This window comes from Dermochelys coriacea, chromosome 3 (assembly GCF_009764565.3).
Source record: "Dermochelys coriacea isolate rDerCor1 chromosome 3, rDerCor1.pri.v4, whole genome shotgun sequence".
In the NCBI taxonomy this organism is placed as follows: Eukaryota; Metazoa; Chordata; order Testudines; family Dermochelyidae; genus Dermochelys; species Dermochelys coriacea.
The window spans coordinates 120,697,216-120,711,603 of record NC_050070.1 but is presented as its reverse complement, the minus strand read 5'-3'; the positions used below and the strand labels follow the sequence as shown (position 1 = coordinate 120,711,603).

Sequence of the window (14,388 nt, the reverse complement as noted above, 5' to 3'; positions counted from 1 at the left end):
CTACAACTAGAGACCCGTAAAACTCGGTTCCTCACATAGCATTGTTAGTGAGGTATCAGCTGAAAAGCAAGGTTCTCTCTTCACAAATTGTCTTGCTGCAAAACAAAATTCCCAGTACTGTTGATGCAATTTCATTTTGTATTGTTAGGAATTGCAACCAACCCACTAAACTGTCCAACGTGTCACATTCTAAAAGAGCTGCTTCTACAAAATGCTCTATTGAGCCTCTCAAACTGGCATGACTTTGAATGCAAATTATGAATAAAAAGCCGATTGTTCCTGTACAAGGATCCACAAGTGTGGGATCAATTACCTTTTGATTTAAGAACAATTGAAAGCTTTTTCCATTTTGAGAGAACTGAAAGACTAATCCACTATTAGAAGTGATTTGTAATTCTTTTATGTGGAAGTTATTGTTTTGCTATTCAGGATAGATTGCTTGTTTCTGCTTCCTAAAACCTGTGGCCTTGCTTAAAAAGGAGGTTATGGCTCAATGATTCTACATCACGAACAGACAAATCAATGAACACATCAGAAGTTATGTCTACAGAATTTAGCAAACTTGACGTTTTTAGAAATATACAGGTGACAACACTCGGGTGAAATCTCGTCACTTCTGCCCTTTACATATATATATTTATTTATTTTTAGCAAAAATTGTAATTTTTGCCAATTAATAAGCTGACATTTTTCCACAAATCCATCCTGGGTGGTGTACGTGTGTACTATGGTAGGTTTTTTGTTTTTAATAGGCTAGACTGCCATTTTTGTGTACTTCTGGACAAAAATCTAGTTTTGTGCACAAGAGCAAGTGTTCTAAGGCAAAACAGTAAAAAGGACTGATTTTTGCACTGGCTTTGTGAATGATGCAAATAGTTTCACATCTATATATCAGCCATCCACACATATTAGTGGGGAGTTGGAAGAGCTATAGTCCCACAAAAATTTAAGCAGGAAGTCAAGTAGAAGTTATGGCAGCTCCCCAGCCTTTTCTGTCTGTTAGCTCAGTGGCTTTCGAACTTTTTGTATTGGTGACCCCTTTCACACAGCAAACCTCTGAGCATGAGCCCCCCTTATAAATTAACAATGTTGAGGGTAATTTAATTTAATGGGGGCTCGTGGCTGTCAGTACCACCGAACTGACAGCTTGTGACCCCCACGTAATCACCTTGTGATCCCGAGGGTCACAACCCCCAGTTTGAGAACCCCTGAGTTAGCTGTTCTCACCTGGGAGCAGAAGTCACAGAATCATAGAAGATTAGGTTTGGAAGAGACCGTAGGAGGTCATTTAGTGAGTCCAACCCCCTGCTCAAAGCAGGACCAACACCAACTAAATCATCCCAGCAAGGGCTTTGTCAAACCTGGCCTTAAAAACTCTAAGGATGGAGATTCCACCACCTCCCTAGGTAACCCATTCCAGTGCTTTCCCACCCTCCCAGTGAAATAGCATTTCCTAATATCCAACCTACACCTCCCCCACTGCAACTTGAGACCATTGCTTCTTGTTCTGTCATCTGCCACCACTGAGAACAGCCTAGCTCCATCCTCTTTGGAATCCTCCTTCAGGTAGTTGAAAGCTGCTATCAAATCCCCCCTCACTCTTCTCTTCTGCAGACTAAACAAGCCCAGTTCCCTCAGCCGCTCCTTGTAAGTCACGTGCCCCAGCCCCCTGACCATTTTCGTTGCTGTCCACTGGACTCTCTCCAATTAGTCCACATCCTTTCCGTAGTGGGAGGTCCAAAACTGGACACAATATTGCAGATGTGGCCTCACCAGTGCCAAAAAGAGGGGAATAATCACTTCCCTCCATCTGCTGGCAATGCTTCTACTAATACAGCCCAATATGCCGTTAGCCTCCTTGGCAACAAGGGCACACTGTTGACTCATATCCAGCTTCTTATCCACTGTAATCCCCAGGTCCTTTTCTGTAGAACTGCTACTTAGCCAGTCAGTCCCCAGCCTGAAGCAGTGTATGGGATTCTTCCATCCTAAGTGCAGGACTCTGATCAGATTTCTTTTGGCCCAATCCTCCAATTTGTTTAGGTCACTCTGGACCCTATCTCTCCCCCAAGCTTAGTGTCATCTGCGAACTTGCTGAGGGTGCAATCCATCCCATCATCCAGATAGTTAATAAAGATGTTCAACAAAACCGGCCCCAGGACCGACCCCTGGGGCACTTCGCTTGATACCGGCTGCCAAATAGACATCGAGCCGTTGATCACTACCCGTTAAGCCAGATATCTAGCCAGATTGCTATCCACCTTGTAGTTCATTCATCCAATCCATACTTTTTTAACTTGCTGGCAAGAATACTGTGCAAGACCATATCAAAAGCTTTGCTAAAGTCAAGATATATCACGTCCACTGCTTTCCCTATATCCACAGAGCCAGTTATCTCATCATAGAAGGCAATTAGATTAGTCAGGCATGACTTGCCCTTGGTGAATCCTGTTGACTGTTCCTGATCACCTTCCTCTCCTCCAAGTGCTTCAAAATGGTTTCCTTGAGGACCTGCTCCATGATTTTTTCAGGGACTGAGGTGAGGCTGGAGTTCCCTGGGTTCTCCTTCTTCCCCTTTTTAAAGATTGGCACTATATTTGCCTTTTTCCAATCATCCAGGACCTCCCCTAACTGCCACGAGTTTTCAAAGATAATGGCCAATGGCTCTGCAATCACATCAGCCAATTGCATCAGCACCCTCAGATGCATTAGATCTGGACCCATGGAGTTGTGCGTGTCCAGCTTTTCTAAATAGTCCTTAACCTGTTCTTTCACCACTGAGGGCTACTCACCTCCTCTCCATACTGTGTTGCCCAGGACAGCAGTCTGGGAGCTGACCTTCTCTGTGAAGACAGAGGCAAAAAAAGCATTGAGTACTTCAGCTTTTTCCACATCTGTTCACTAGGTTGCTTCCCCCATTCATTAAGGGTCCTACACTTTCCCTGACCTTTTTCTTGTTGCTAACATACCTGTAGAAACCCTTCTTGTTACCCTTCACATCCCTTACTAGCTGCAACTCCAGTTATGTTTTGGCCTTCCTGATTACACTCCTGCATGCTCGAGAAATATTTTTATACTCCTCCCTAGCCATTTGTCCACGATTTTCACTTCTTGTAAGCTTCCTTTTTGTGTTTAAGCTCACCGAAGATTTCACTGTTAAGCCAAACTGGTCACCTGCCATATTTGTTATTCTTCCTGTGCCCTCAATAAGGCTTCTTTAAAATACAGTCAGCTTTCCTGGACTCCTTTCCCTCTCATATTAGCCTCCCATGGGATCCTGCCCATCAGAAAAGCAGACTGATTCCCTTAGGGAACTGAAGTCCAGGGTCTGTATTTTGATACTTTCCTTTCTTCCTTTTGTGAGGATCCTGAACCCAACCATCTCATGGTCACTGCTGCCCAGGTTGCCACACACTTCTACTTCCCCTTCAATTCTTCCCTGTTTGTAAGCAGCACGTCAAGAGGAGAACAGCCCCTGGTTGGTTCCTCCAGTAGTTGCACCAGGAAGTTGTCCCCAACACTCCCCAAAAATTTCCTGGGTTGTCTGTGCACTGCTGTATTGTTTTCCCAGCAGATGTCAGGGTGAATGAAGTCCCCCATTAGAACCAGGGCCAGTGTTCTGGAAACTTCAGTTAATTGTCTGAAGAAAGCCTCGTCTACCTCATCCTCCTGGTCCAGTGGTCTATAGCACATGTCCACCACAACATCACCCTTGTTGTTCTCGCTTCTAAACTTAACCCAAAGACTCTCACCAAGCTTTTCTCCAGTTTCATACTGGAGTCCTATTCCACTCACAGTTGAGAACTTGTGAAAAAGGCAAGAGGCTGCTGGAATATATTAAAATAGCACAGTGACACTGAGGGCATGTCTACATGACCTTGCAGTTCAGACAAAATGAGTGTGAATATTAATCCACGCAAATGCTGTGGTGCAACTCCCCTCTGGAATGCTGCATATTCAAACTTCAAGGTCCTGAGTTTGCACTAATATAGTCCTCTTCAAAAAGGACTGCATTAGTGGAAACTTAGGACCTTTAAATTCACTTACGCAGTGCCCACACAGGGGAATTACAGCACAGCACTTCAGTGCACATTTCTATTTGTACCCTCATAGTCCGAACTGCAGGGCTGCGTAGACATGCCTTGAGCTACAAGTAGTGGGGGATGGTGGAAGCAGGCAAGGGAATCAAACAACTAGTTACTTGAATTAATGATACCTAGGACAGATTTTATTGTGTCCTAAAGGACTGACAAAGTTATCAGCATAAGTATACTTCGGAAATATTGGGTTGTTTTGCGCCACTTAATATTTTGCTTTTGTATTTTATAATTGACTTTTTCTATCCCACCAAAGTCAACAAATTACAAATAAATATTTTCCAAATAAATATTTCATGAGAGTGAATTACTCAGCAAATGCATATAATTATCTCTTGAAATGTGTGTGTGACTTCAATAAATGTTAAATGGACATTACATTCATTTACCTAGAATAGAATATACCCCAAAAGATGCAAAATAGTAATAATAATAATAATAATAATAAAAAAAGCTCTTCTTCTCTACGTGCAACACTAAATGAGAAATGATGCAGAAATGCTAGACCAACTGGTGAAACCTTTCTTGAGAGAGTCTCAATTCCATGCATCCAACAACAGCAAAAAAACCCCCAAAAAACAACCCGGATACACTTATCATACAATTTCTTCCTTAATATTAATGTAACAAAATCTACAGCACATTTTAATGAAAGGATATCTTGCTGGACTGTCCTTGAGGGCATTTAGGAATCCTGTTTGCTGTGATCCTGGGGAAACAAAAAACAAATTTTACAAATAAGTTAGAATTTTCAGTATAGGCTGCTTTCATCATAGATCACATCCACAGATCAAAAACAATAGGAGCCTGAAGATCAGTTGCACAATTGTATTTTGAAAGTAGTATCAACAAAAAAGTGGCAGAGTTATAATCAGATCTAACATCTGCAGGGTATTTCTCAGTAATACCAGACTGATGTCTGCACCATTTTGCATTAATAAGATTTCTAATTATCCCTCGGTTCTTTTCCATCCTAATATGGAAAAGAAAAGATTGTTAGCTACTTTTGGACTTGGAAATCCTATAAGATATACATCTGCTATGACCCAGATTTTCCACTGCCCCTAGCTTACTCTGGGTGCAGCCAGGCAAGTATGTGCAAATGAGCCAAATACAGATCCCTGATCCTTGGGCCAGTTCTATACCACCTCCTGCCTCCTCTCTAAATTAGGGCATCTTGAGAGCTACTCCAATTTATGCTGGCTGGCTATGGCCACCAGGGCAACATCCACTAGCTGGGAAAAGGCAGAGAACATGCTCCGGGCAGACTCCTTACACCAGAGTTCCAGGAAGGGTGGTGTAGGAGATCGCTATGACTGCTCCATGCTCACTGGGGATTCCCCACATTGGGAAGATATGTCCACTTTCCAGTCCCTATGCACTGAATTGATACCAAGGGGCTGAAGAGGGCTGAATAGACTGGCCCTTACTGCTACACATATTATAAATAACTTTGCATTCTACTGTATCATTTAACCATTATTCATTTAATACATTTTAAATATTTGCCTTTGAAGAAAATTCTCCCTCCTTAGCCAAAGAGGATCTGATGGGGGGAAAAAAATCTTGGTGATGACTATCTTTTTTTTAAGAGACACCATTTCCATGGGCCAGACTAGTGGTTTACAGTGGTCGCTATTTAAAAAAAAAAAAAAAAAAAAAAAAAAAAAAGAATTGCCTTATATTTTTCATTCTTGATTTTTTCCCCAGTATTCTCATACTTGGGTCTTAGTTTCACAGCACAACTTCTCCCAGGTTTCAGGCCCTTAAAGACACCAGTAGCAGGTAGGTGTGTGAACAACACTCCCTGTTGATCGTCATACACCTCTAGTCATTTCCTGATTTACCACAAAGTGAAGGCTCCTCAAACCAAATAAGTCAATCACAAAAACAAAATGGCTGAAAAATTAATGCCTAAAAAAAAAAATTGAATGAATATGAAGATAAAGTCTATATGGAAAAGATTTTCCTCTCTGAAACTGAGTGGATACATGTGGTTGTGCGAGAATCCTGCAAGATGATGATTTCAGAGAAGCAGAATTACTAAGTAAGTAATTTTCTCTTCTCCAAAGATACTATCTGTATAAAATTCTCGCTCCTGGAAAGAAAACAGTGCAAGTGGATGTCAAAGAAAAAGAGCATCATTAAATAATTACAGCAGGCAGAAAGAACAAAGCCAAAGATGCTAATGTATGTTTTCTTTTAAAAGTATATTTAAGGGTAAGACAGTTTCCCTCCAAAAAAGGGTGCAAAAATGACAGCCTGTAGGATGAATAAAAGACAAAACAAGCTTCACAAATTTGGCCAACTCAAGAGTTACAAAACTCTAGGTGCTAGAAAGTTGGACTGCAAGGGAGGTTCTGATGGATTGAGAGACTGAGGCAAGATTGCTTCCGTGCTTTGTAAATGTATGGAATCAGGACCATTTGACTACTTTGCATAATGAAATCTTTCATGAGGTAGGCAGGGAAGGCTGGGGAAAATATTGTCAAGATAAGTTAGCTCATTAAGGTAGAACTCCAAAACTACCTTGCAAAGACATCTCAGATGGGTCCACAGCTCTTTATTCTTTTAAGATTTTGGTAAAGATTGATCAGTCACAAGAACTTGAAGTTAGCTCACTGTGAGATAGTCACTAACACGAAGAAAATAACCTTCCACATCAGAAACTTGAACTCACAGGTACTGAGTGGCTCAAAAAGAGCTTTCCAGGAGCACATTAATATTCCATAACACCAGCAGCTTTTTAAATAAAGGTTTCAAAAGAATCTGTCCACCAAGAACCATACAACAAATGGCTGAAGAGACACCTTTGATTAGCCCATGATGGGTTGCTAATAAACGAACTCAAATGGAGTTAATCTTTAAGTTAGATTCATACAGGAGAAGAAGGTAATCAAACAGTTTTTGAAAACCTATATAACTTTCAATATTAAGTCCTTCTCTTAGACAGGTTCCACAAGGGTAAGAGAACTCAAATCATCGGCTCGAAAACACTAATCCTACTGTGCACTTGCCAGCAATCAAGCCGTCACACACAGAGCTCCCAGACTGGGATGGAGTAAAGTGTCATGATTCTGAGAGATCAGTCACGGCTAGGACTCTGATCCTGGTGGAACCTGCTTTGGCCATCTGCAAAAGATCTGATAACCTGACTGTGCTAGTATGAAGCTACTAGGATCAAGTAGTTATCTCATCTGGATTTGGCCAGACTTGTGGAGAGGCATACAGGAACCTCCTTCCTCAGTGGATTGAAAAATAAGTATCTTTTGTTAATGTCATGCCTTCTCAGTGTCCTGAGTAAAAGATGAGTGGTTTCTCATTGGGGTGAATGGTGAAGAGAACAACATCTAGTGTAACACTGTCACGAAAGATCTGATTCACTACTTCCTGATCCAGGAGACCACTTATGAGGCTCTAACATATCTACTAAAGAATTTCTTACAGAGCCCTCTCTCTCATTGGAAGGGCTTCCAGAGAGACAACCTTATGCTGACTTGCTTTTTTATATAAAACATAGTAGCCTGATTTGCCATTTGAATCAGAATCATCATGAGAGATATCAAGTCTCTAAAGATCTTCATCAAATTCAGAACCTTTCCTTGCTAGTCGAACACTGATGTGCAGTTGTTGCTCTTGGAGAGTTCAAGTTCCTGCATACGGTTCCCATCCCTGGGTGAAAACATCAGAGGTCACTGCTATTTGGATCGGATGATTTTGGATTCAGATTCCATTTTCTAGTTGAAGACTGTTTCTGGAGTATCAGGTAGGCCTGGAGGTCTCTGGATCTAACGTAAAATGGTGATGCTTGGATTCACGGGACTCTCAGGGTACACTAGAGATAGTCTTTTGTGCAGATATACCATAGATTTTACAGCTACAGTTATGGCCATGAAACTCAACAACTGTAGCATGGCCAAACTGTCACCTGCTATTCCGTGCATATCCCTTATGCAAAACTGGCATGGTCTTGGATATTGTCCTTGGATAGGGAGGCTTTTTTCTGAGCTGTTGAGTGGTCTGCCTTGCTGTCAAAGGGATGAGGCAGTGGAGAAACAGCCTGAATGGGCAACAGAGGGAAGTATCTTTGAAGCTGAATCAATTCCAAATCACTGCACAAAGACCAAAGTCTCAAGGAAATGAACTGAAGCTTTGAAAACACCAAAGCACAGAGGCATTTAAGTGAAGCACTCAATGCCAAATACAAAGACAGGGATTAGGAAACTGAGGTTCCTGGCGACTTCTCCTCTATCAGCACTTATTGGCAAGCAGCAGCTAAACAATTGCAGGATTATACCCCTCCCCCCACAAAAAAACAAAAAAAAAAAAGACACAAAGACCTGAAGCAGGATAGGCACTAAGGGAGCTCAAGAGTTGCTCAGCTAGATACAATTTTTTGCAGAGAGCTCTTTCGAAGATTACAGTCAAGAAAGGACTGTATACACCCAAAAGCTGAGGTTAAAGAACCTGGGTAACAATCAGCAATATGGAGGTTACTTGGGGACCAAACAAGCTTTCGGGAGGTTTTGCTGTCTCATGCAAGGGTAATGAGACTCCACAGCAAGAATCCTGCACAGATGGTATCTTTACAGAAGTCAGCATTTAATGTTTACTGCTCAATATTTGCAACATCTACAATGTGTTATGTGCTGTTCAAGCATATAGTGTGAAACCCTCTGCCCCAATCTTAATCTAATTATCACCACTGTAGTAAATATTGATTTTTTTTTTTCAATAGCGACCACTGTAAAGCGATGGTAAATTCACCTGCCACGTTGGAGATCAAAGACTGGAGTGATTTCAGTGTGCAAAAAAAGAACCCCATCTGCAGGAAGGTAAGGGGAATCAACTTGTAACTGCAGAGGATTTATACTCTCAGATAAATCAGATTTAAAAATGTATTTAAATATATTAAAAATGGCAAATGAGAATAAGAGCATGGATAAAAATATTCCTCAGACATACTTTTCCTAAATATGTGTGTGCACACATGCATAATAAAAGCCTCACAGGTTTAAATAGTAACAGTAAAAATAGTTCCAATAATTAATTTTTCCTTCTTTTGGAGTATGAATGCTATTTTTCTAATGACAATATTCCAAGTAAAATTAATTTAGAGCTGACGGACCTGGTGGAAAGGACAAACTATGGCCACAGGTTCCCCACATTTCAAACTGCTATTGGTTCTAGTTTATGTTGTACATTTGAAGGGATCTTAAATATTGTACATTTTTAGGAATCTTGTGAAAATGCTTCCATTCTTCCTTTACAAAGCACGTGCTACAGCAGGTTTTGTTTTTAGAAAGGAAAACAGCTTCATTTTTGTAGGGTTCAAATAATTTTAAAAAAATCGTACATTGGCAGATTTTTCTGCAGAACCATTTCTGTGCGCACTGTGATTAACTAACAAACTAGCTGCATAATGTGTTAGACCAAAAGCTGGAATTAACTATTATAAAGAAAGGCCCAATTTTGAAAGTGGCCTCAAAAAAGCAGCTGTTCACGGATGGCTATCCTTATCTACCACAGTTGAGAAATACCAATAGTTTTTAAAATTCCTAATAAAAATGTACTGGAGTTTGAAAGACTTTTTCAATCATGAGAAGTTGAGATATATATTGGGATTAGTAGGATTTATCAACTATGGGGAAAAAACCACAGAATTACCTCCAAACACAATCCAGCATACAAATATAAAAACCAGTATCAAACCCATGATAAGATTGTGTAAAATATATAATCACATACACCCTATAATACACAGGGATGTTTCAACAGTGGCTATGCATTCAAGATTGTCTATGCATGTCTACGAATGTCTATGTCTAAAAAAAACTATCTGTTTAAAAATGCAGGATAGAGGGATATACACGTTATCCTGGGCACAAAGCACAAGAGCTATTCCTCAAAGGAACTGCTCACTAGATGACAGAAAGAAAATTAAAAATTGCATTTAAGGCTAGGCTCTACTATAGGAAGCCTGGCATAGGAATTCAGATTACCATACCACAGCATATCACTGGGGGCTCTCAAGCTTCAGAGAAAGGGTAGAAAAACAAACCCAAAACCCTAGATGATCAAAAGATTAAATTAAAAATAAAAACTCAAGCAAATGGCTACATACATAAACTGATTTCACCAGCATACTTACGAAGGATGATGTGGGTGATAACGAATGCAAATATAAAGACTGTCAGAAAGGACAGAGATAAAATAAACATATAAAAAAATCTGTAGTTTCTTTTCCCCACACAGTTGCCTACCCAGGGACAATGGTGATCAAACCGTTCTGAAATGAGAGGTAGAAAAAAATGGAAATAATTAATAAAGTGCTACTTTGCTTCAGAAAAGCCCTCTAAATAGTGTAGAACAAATCATGATTTAACTGGTATTTGCAAACTGGTCAGAGAATTTCTTAGGAACCTCCCCGAAGTATTTTAATGCAATGTTACGATAAGAAATTAATGCACAACAGAGATGGTGGTCTGTTAAATTACATAAATTTATGCTTTAGAACAACTGTAGAAATAAGCATATACAGTTCCACTATCACATATAGAGTACCAGTTTAATTATCTGGATTTGGTCTCCAATGTATTCATTTTTACTCAGAACTATAGTCCTCTATCACTATAATTTTGTGCCACGTGTCCAGATTATACATTTCAGATTTCCCTGTGTCCATTACCACCCCGCACCCATCAATTACGGAACAGAAAATATTTTCCCTTCTTTTGTTATTCAGTTCATGATATCTTCCGTCTCAGATCTGCTATTTTTCAGTGAGAACCAAAACTTCTACACCAAACAACTTCCATGGCAAAACAACTGAAAGACAGTGTGGTGGAAAAGGATTATGCTTAAGGGTTTGCTTTTTTCAATTTTTTTTCTTAGCTTTTTTAGTTATTGTGTTTTAAATCCTTTGGATTATTTCTCAAAAAATAAAATAGGGACACCAGGTGTGCTACAGCTGACAAGAGAAAGAGCTCTCCTGTTGGCTTAATAATTCCACCTCCATGAGAGGTGGTAACTACATTGGCCGGAGAAGCTCTCCCACCGACATAGTGCTGTCTAAGGTCAGTATAACTACATTGCTCAGGAGTGTGGATTTTTCACACCCCTTAGCATTGTAGTTACACTGAAGTAAGTATGTAGTATAGACCAAGCCTAGACTGTTTAGAATAAATAGTTAACACACATTTAAGGGACCATTTGAGATGAAGTGGCCCATTAACACCCCTCCAGTCAGAGGGGGGAAAGCAGTGTGTGTATGGGCAGGGGGCAAAAGGCAACTATGGGAATTATAGATTGTAGTAATAAGCCTTACATCCAATGTCTTTATTTAGTCCATGATTTTTAGTATCTAGCAAAGCTATGAATTTAAGCTCCCAGGCTCATCTTTTGGAAGTGTTGTGCAGGTTCCTTTGAGGATGAGGACTGGTAAGTCAGATACAGTGTGATCGCTTTGTGTTATCATAACACAGGTGATACAGTGTTTTTGTGTATTATCATTTTCCTGTGAGAGTTCATTCCAGTGATTGGCTGGTTACACCCACATAGTTGTTATTGGGGCATTTAGCACACTGGACATGGGGAGGCAGGGCCTCCCCAAACAGCCAGGCATGGCCCTGCCCACACCCTGCCTTGAGGGCCCTGCTTCGAGGGATCCGCTGAGCTCCAGGGGCTGGGGCCATGCTGCCCGCATTCCTGGGGCTGGGGATGCTACAGCAGTGCCACCACATGCTCTTCCTCTAGGCCCTCCGGGGCTGGGGGAGGGGGAGAGACTGCGCTCTCCCTCTCCATGCTCTGGGGGAGGGGAGGGGGCGCTTTGGGCACTAGCCAGACTGCAGCAGGGGCTGGTGGCCATGGGGGGGGGGGGAGAGAGAAGGTCTGGGTTCCAGGACATACGAAAGGGGCGGGGCTGGGGGCTAGCCTCCCCTGCTAGAGGTTCATGAGCCGCCCTGGGCACTGGATGAGGTACACCACATGTTGTGATAGCCATGTATAGGACCCATGGATCTTAAAAGGTGTGTTGTGAGGGGTGCTGATCATTGTAGCAGTAGAGATATGTCTGCAGGTTTTGCATTGGTGGTTCTGGCAGAGGCTGGTGCCGTTTTGAGTTGGTGTGTCCAAAGCTGTGGGGAACCTGCTTCTGATTATGAGCTTGGAGAGACTGGGGTTTGTTTGAAGACCAGAATTGGGGGGGTTCAGGAAAGATTTCTTTCAGAATGGGGTCCCCCTCTAATATAGGTTGTAGTTGTTTGAAGATACCCTATATGGGTTCTGGGTGGGGTGGTAGGTGACAACTAAGGGTGTGCATTAGAGGGGGATTTATTTCTGCATTGAAGCAGGGTTTCTTGTTGTATTGAGGTGGCTCGTTCCATGATATGATCTACTTCTCTGGTGGAGTGTCCTAATTTGGTGAAGGTGGTTTTGAACCTGTTAATGTATATATCCTGTAATTTCTCCTTAGAGCATATTCTGCGATATCTGAGAGCTTGGCTATGGATAACAGATTTTTTTGTTGTGTTTGGGATCTATGAAGGTAGGTGTAGTTACCTGTGGGTTTCTTAGACACAGTTGCCTGTAGGGTTTCACTGCTGAAGCTAACTGATGTGTCTAGGAATTTGATGCTAGTGTGGGAGCGTTCCAGAGACAGTGTAATGGACGGCTGTGGTTGTTGAGGTGGAAATCTACCAGGGTAGGCTTCCCTGCCTCTCCTCTTCTTTTCCCAAAGGGGCCACTTCACTTGAATGGTACCTTGAATATGCGTTAATTACTTACGCTAAACAATATTCCACCTTCTATTTAGCTGTGACATTCTAAGTATGGTTCCCAGACCTGAAGAAGAGCTCTGTGTAAGCTTGTCTCTCTCTCTCTCTAACAGAAGTTGGTCTAATAAAAGATATTACCTCACCCACCTTGTCTTTCTAAAATTTTAATTTGTATCAGAGTCCAAGATCAGAAAACACAGATGCTTTTATGCCTCCTCCCTTTCTCACTCTGAGTCCTATTCAAAGCTTGTTTTGTTTTTCCTAACTTTTGTGTCTCCATTGATGTATGCTAACTATTTGTAGTCAGACAGGACAGGCATGCAATAAATCTGAAAGTCCTCAAATTCTATGCAAAAAAAAAAAAAAGCAGCACATCTGTCCAAACACACCAGTTTGTTTTTATTGCGTCTTTATGGTTAAGACCTACATGAGAGGATTTTCTTGAAGAATGTATTTAGGATTATCTTGATTTAAAAATTTAAACAGCATGCACTAGACTTCTGAGTTTACTATATTTATTAGCTTTTTCAAGGTTTTGTATGAGTTGTTTGGGTCACATATTTCTGCTATATATCTATTTCAAATTCCTGTGTGGCTATTTAGGGTAAAGTTACTGACCCTTCTTGGGAATGAGAAAAATTCAGAATTAGCATCTTCAGTCTTATCAAGCTACTGATAAATATTTCAGGAGCTTAAAACATTGGGTGCTATTAACTTCTCTGCTGTAGTGGAACATGCAGTGGTTCCCTGAAGTGATTAGAAATTCCATTAGAATACTGGTGCTTCGAAGTGATGGGCATTGTGCATGGGTAAGCACTTTAGAGTGCATTTTGCCTCACATAACTGGTACATAATGCAGTACTTGGGCAGTTAACACTACAGATAAAAATATAATTGTAAAATATGGCATGGAAATCACCACAATTCAGGGTGCAATCCAGACCAGTGAGGTATTGTCACCATCTGCCTTGCAACCTTGGGTGCCTCACAATTCTTTGCTGCTGTAGCTTCCAAACTCGGCTGCTCTGGCTGTGTTGTGGCTTTGCCGGCGCTCATATTTACACCTTGCTATTTCTATTTCCTTTACCTGAAATGAAATAACCTGACAACAAATGGTAACCTTTCTTTTGACTATTCCTGGCCACCATACTTGAGACTCACTTAAAACGGCTACACCAGTGCTTAGAGTGTAAAAAGCATGCTATGTATAAATCCTGTTTTGACTATGCCACTATCACCTTCTCTGGTGCAATCCAGACCAGTGAGGGGTTGTGTCACTAACTGCTCTTCAATCTTGAGTGCCTCACAATGTTTTGCTGCTGTAGCTCAAAACCTAGGCCGCTAACAAACAGATAAACAGCATGCAGGTCACACTCTGAGTGTCTGTGTATAGCTGCAGCCTGCCAGCAACACTCCAGTCAACACCCTGGCTTTCACCAGCCTTGATTACCACTTGCAGGGTGACCCTGACACACTCCCAGTCCTGGATTTTCCCCAAAAACATGTATTCTGAACTG

General features: G+C 41.2%; 1 protein-coding gene across 10 annotated transcripts in view; it reads right to left on the bottom strand.

Moving 5' to 3' along the window:
* Window positions 1–14,388, bottom strand: part of ZDHHC14 (zinc finger DHHC-type palmitoyltransferase 14) — a 163,929-nt gene that overhangs the window by 29,488 nt on the left and 120,053 nt on the right. For 4 of the 10 annotated variants that reach the window (XM_038395566.2, XM_038395564.2, XM_038395567.2 and 1 more), the window contains exons 4-5: window positions 10,249–10,386; window positions 4,758–4,806 (exon numbers count right to left, since the gene is read on the bottom strand). In XM_038395566.2, coding sequence (XP_038251494.1) covers window positions 4,758–4,806; window positions 10,249–10,386 — 187 coding nt within the window. Of the gene's footprint in view, window positions 1–4,757; window positions 4,807–8,864; window positions 8,923–10,248; window positions 10,387–14,388 lie in introns of all 10 variants that reach the window. The other 6 variants (XM_043512235.1, XM_043512237.1, XM_043512238.1 and 3 more) reach the window with 2 other exon arrangements.